Source organism: Callorhinus ursinus, unplaced genomic scaffold (assembly GCF_003265705.2).
Source record: "Callorhinus ursinus isolate GAN/ISIS: 27379988/994484 unplaced genomic scaffold, GSC_fseal_2.0 scaffold59, whole genome shotgun sequence".
NCBI classification, from domain to species: Eukaryota; Metazoa; Chordata; class Mammalia; order Carnivora; family Otariidae; genus Callorhinus; species Callorhinus ursinus.
In genome coordinates, this window is record NW_027397121.1 from 3,882,018 (window position 1) to 3,886,934 (window position 4,917).

The following is a 4,917-nucleotide window of genomic DNA, read 5'->3' on the forward strand; positions in this document are numbered from 1 at the left end:
TGGGCATTGGTATTTTTTTAATTTTTAGTTTGTTTTTATTTATCTTTTTTTAAAAGATTTTTTTTTTAAATTTATCTGAGACAGAGAGAGAGCATGCACGAGTCGGGGGGAGGGGCAGAGGCAGAGGGAGACGCAGACCCCCCACTGAGCAGGGAGCACAACATGGGGCTGGATCCCAGGACCCGGGATCATGACCCGAGCCGAAGGCAGACACTTAACCGACTGAGCCACCCAGGTGCCCCTTCATCGTTTTTTTTTAAGTTCCCCAGGTGATGCTAATGTGTACAGCCCAGGCAGAGAACCATACTGGTGACCAACAGTCCTGGGTTATCTGGGACTTTCCAGGTATTAGCACTGTAAGTCCTACACACCAAGAACCCCTCAGCCCTGGGCAAACAGGGATGCTTGGTCACCCCCTCCCCCAAGGAACAGACCCACGTTTTCTGAATCCCAGATCAAGACACACAGTCTGGGCGCCAATGACTGGAAATCGGTTGCTTGCTTGTTTTTTTCTATTCATTTATTTTATTTTATTTTTTTAAGTAATCTCTACACCCAGTGCTCAAACTTATGACCCGGAGATCAAGAGTTGCACGCTCTACAGACTGAGCTGGCCAAGTGCCCCTGGAAATCGGTTATTTGAAAGCTCAGCTTAGGGTGGTGGATCACAGAGGCCGCAGGGTCAGCCCGGGCCAGGAGCCAGGCTCTGAAGGGGAGAGGGGCCGGCTGGGGGTCAGTCAGACAGGTCTTCATCACTGGGTCCCCTGGGGCTCCAGCCACTGGCCGCCCGCTCCATGGCCTTCACCCAGCGGTCCCTCAGCTCCTCGGTTTCAGCCTTGAAGGTGTAAAGCTGGCCTGACTGTTGCAGCTGGAAGACCCGGGGGTCTGCCTGGGTCCCTGCAGTCACCTGGTAGCCCAGCAGGGGGACGGACGTGTGAGCCCGCCTGTCCTGGGAGCGGGGGGAGAGAGCCATGGGCCACTGTCTTTCTGGTCAGCCCCACCGCCTAGGACAGCCAGTGTGAAGGTAACAGCCACAACACAACTCCCCAAACACCCATGAAGCAGGGTGGACTGGTGGGAGGGCTTCAGGGAGGAGGAGGACTGGCTGCCCGCTGGGCAAAGCTGTTGTGACCCGGAGTCTGGGCCCAGCTCTAAAAGCCACTAACCCTCTGGTTGGAGGGAACCACGTCCTCACTGGGTCTCAGTTTCCTCCTCTGGCATATGGGGCCAACAATCCTCCCCATGCCCATACATACCGCAAGAAGGCCAAGGTTTGGGAGGTAGGGGGTGGCATTACCTGAGGGGCAGCGTAGACGTAGAGGACCAGGGGGTCATCCCGGGGGATCACACACCAGCCCCGGGGGCTGCTCTTCCCCCACTTGTCCCCAACCAGCTGCAGGAAGCTGCACATGAGGCTCTGCTCGGACCCTGTCGCGGACACTTTCTGAGGACCAGAGAAAGAGAGATACTTTTGGGGAACGGAGCACCCACTGTGTGACAGACACTGGACCGGGGGGCTTGACAATCGCTATTTCTAATCCTTGCAGCCTCCCCTATGGGGAGGGGTCATTTGGCTCCCCGAGCCTCAGAGAGTTCCCATCAGGGGCTTGTGGTCGGTGGCGGAGCTGTGGTCAAGCCCCAGCCAGCCCGAGCTTGGGGCAGGTGCTGGGGGTGCTTATCACCTGGGAGTGGCCCCAGGGAACAGAGCTGGGGCCTGAGAAGGGAGCGGCCTATGTGGTCTAGTGGGCAGGGGAGGCATGAGCAGGGAATAGGAACGACTGGGAAGCGGGCAGAGGTCCGCAGAAGGGCACTGCCTTGAAACCTGGGAGCTGCGTTCAGCTGCAACGTGCAGGGGTCTTCCCCCACCTCCCTGGGACCGCGGGCAGAGAGAAGGATGGGGCATGTGGCCGCGGCTGACTCACTGCTCAGCCCCGGGGACAGGGCCAGCACGTGGTGGGTGCCCGCACACATTTGCTGGGGGGGGGGCGCCCTCGGCCCTCACCTCCAGAATGCCCCGTCTCTTGTCTTCCTTGTCCTCGGGGAGCACGCTTCCAGTGAGGAAGGTGTAGCAGTGGAAGCAGACGCGGCTGGGCCTGTTGTCATCGTACTGGAGCTCAGCCCGGTAGTCAGAGCACCTGGCGCACACCACCTGGGGGAGGACGGGCAGGAGGGGCTTGGGGCCTCAGGTGAGGCAGGGGAGGGCCGTATTGGTGCCTTGGCCCTGGGAGGTGGGGGCATGAGAGCACCCAGGGACAGGAGGAAGACAAAACAAACTTCAGGAGAGGAATGGACGCAGACACAGGTGGTGCCCCGTGCCGGCAGAGGCCCAGCCTGGAGGCCATGGCTTTGGGGGAGAGCTCAGACTGCACTCCCCCCAGCTGGGGGCTCAAGAGCTGGCCCCCCCCGTAGGTGCCCCTCGATTCCCCTTTTATGAGGGTGGCTATTAATCCCAGGGGCTTCCCTGCACACACCCCTGCATCTAATTCACTTCTCCAAGCTCTCTCTCCCCTCTGCCATCTCCCCTGATCGTCCCAGACTCCCCACCAGGTGGGCAGCGCTGGCTCGTTCATCCTCACCCGACAGCAAGGGGGCAGTGACCTGCCGAGGGCCACTCCACTCACAGGCAGCAGCCAGCCCTCCCCGAACAGGACAGGTATTTAAAGTTCCATGGTTTAGCTTTAAGATTCATGCAAATTTTGCATTCCACTCAGTGCTAGAGTCAAGTGTGTTCTAATATAAAACTGAAGGGCTGGTTGTTTTTGCCAGGAAGGCCTGTCATGTGCATTCGGTGGAATGCCTCCCCGCCCCCCCAACCCCCGCCAGGGTGGAGAAAGCCCCCAGGCAGGCCAACATGGATCTTGCTGCCGAGGCCAGGAGAAAGAGGCATGGCAAGACTCGGAGGAGAGAAGCACGGGGGCTGCAGGATAGAACTTCCAGGGAGACCAGGGTGTCACCGAGAGCCCAGGATGTAGGGTTGGAAATAAGGGGCCAGACACAGAGACCAGGGGGCTCATCTGGGTGCCCAGCACAGCACATGGCCTGGGAGGGACCCACGGGAGAAGGCCTGGCCTGCCCCACCCTCACCAGGATTCCCGTCTGGCAGGTGGGGAGACAGAAACTGGGCACCCAAACCACTGAAAAGATGACTCACAGAGTACAAAGGTATGCGCAGGCATGAGAAACCCCGAAATTGGGCCAGGGATCTCTCATAGAGCCCCACACAGGGGGCTTCAACTACCTTGGGAATATTTTATTTTGTTGAGATTTACATTTTTTTTTTTTATATTGCTAGTGTATTTATTTTCTCCTCCACCAGCTCTTTAGTTTGAAAAATTTCAAACCCACGGACAAGTTGGAAGAATAATACAATGATACCGGCCCCACCAAACTCACTGATTGTTAACATTTTTGCCACATTTGCTTTATCTCTCTCTACATATACATATATTTTTTTCTGAATCATCTGAGTATAAATTACAGTCGTCATGACACCTCACCCTCAAATAAATTGCTGGTGTCTCCTAAGAACAAGGGCATTTTCTTGCCTATTCATTATGTCATGATCACACTTGGGAAATTTAACATCGATATAGGATTACTGCTTGTGATCAAATTTTCCCCAAATTTCCCAATAAGAGCCTCTGTGGCTGGTTTTGTTTTTCCCATCCATGATTCATTCAATCAAGGATCATACATTTCATTTAGTTGTCAGAATGTTATATTTCTTCCCTGTACCTTGAAGGTAGGTACATGGATATTGTTATTCTTTGTGCCTCTTTGTATTTCTTAACTATTTTAAATAATTTTTTAGGAACTACTTATCAAATTGCAAATGTGAATTGACTCAACCCTTATTTACAGACATGAATCACCAAGAACAGTAGCTAATCCCCAGAACCTTTCTATTTGGCTCTGATGGAACTCATCGCTTACGTCTGAACACAGGTGTGTTCCCAGTCCTTGAAATTTACTCTATGCCCCAACTGCCATGTAATACATTTTGGGGACACCTCCCTGATCAGCCCCAACCTGCCTGGCTGGTCTCCTGTCTCCTGGAGGTCATTAAAGACTGAGGTCGTAAAGGGCTTCTCTGTTTGCTGAGTAAACGGAGGGGGTTGTCAGGTCAACGGAGAACAGTTCAAGTACAGCAGGTGCTTAAAGAGCCAAGCAAGATCTGCCTCTCATAACTGGGCCTGAGCTGGAAGGAGGAGGGGACAGGTTCCTTCCTCAACAGCTGGTGCTGCTCCTCTGAGTGAGCCCCGCCTGAACTGTTGAGGAAGGGAAGGAGGAGCTCACTACCACCCTGGAGGCAGGTATTATAATCCCCACCGCCCAGGTGAGGAAACCGAGGCACAGCTAGCCACAGCACTGAGCAGGGGCTGGAGGGCCGAGGACTTCCCCGGAGAGGAGGGGCCCGTTAGCCAAGGTCGCTCAAGAAGACAGGAGGACAGGCTTGGGGCTGGTGGGGTGGTGGGTGCCAGGCCTAAGGGGCGCTGAGAGGTGGGCACGCCCCACCTAGAGTGGGAGACTGTCTCCTAGTGCTGGGTCTGGGGCTCTCAGGAAACGGTGGTAAGAGCAGATGAACGCGTAGGGCCAGCTTTGGGGAGTGTCTGGAGGACCTTGTCTAACGCCTGCGAGCCTCATTTCCCCACGTGCAGAACGGGGATCACAGAAGCCCTTGCGTCACAGGGGGCCACCGTGAGGTCCACACAAGGCCCCCCACGTACCTGGGCCAGAGTCAGCACCCAGCGCCTCTCGGTGGCATGGGTTCAAGCCAGCAGAGTTGGCGGGGAGGCCTGAGTGGCCAGGAGCCGGGAAGGTGGAGGCAGAGGGGGGGACAGGTGAGGCAGAAGGGGACAGGTGAGGCAGCGGGGGACAGGTGAGGCAGCGGGGGACAGGTGAGGCAGAAGGGGGACA

At 56.0% G+C, this 4,917-nt stretch overlaps 1 protein-coding gene across 3 annotated transcripts in view; it reads right to left on the reverse strand.

The window, feature by feature from the left end:
- Positions 1-498: 498 nt before the first annotated feature.
- FGD2 (FYVE, RhoGEF and PH domain containing 2) overlaps positions 499-4,917 on the reverse strand; it is a 23,312-nt gene continuing 18,893 nt past the window's right edge. For 2 of the 3 annotated variants that reach the window (XM_025862332.2, XM_025862329.2), the window contains exons 14-16: positions 2,003-2,149; positions 1,298-1,444; positions 499-949 (exon numbers count right to left, since the gene is read on the reverse strand). In XM_025862332.2, coding sequence (XP_025718117.2) covers positions 734-949; positions 1,298-1,444; positions 2,003-2,149 — 510 coding nt within the window. In that variant the 3' untranslated portion in view covers positions 499-733. The remainder of the gene's footprint in view (positions 950-1,297; positions 1,445-2,002; positions 2,150-4,917) is intronic. The other variant, XM_025862331.2, reaches the window with a different exon arrangement.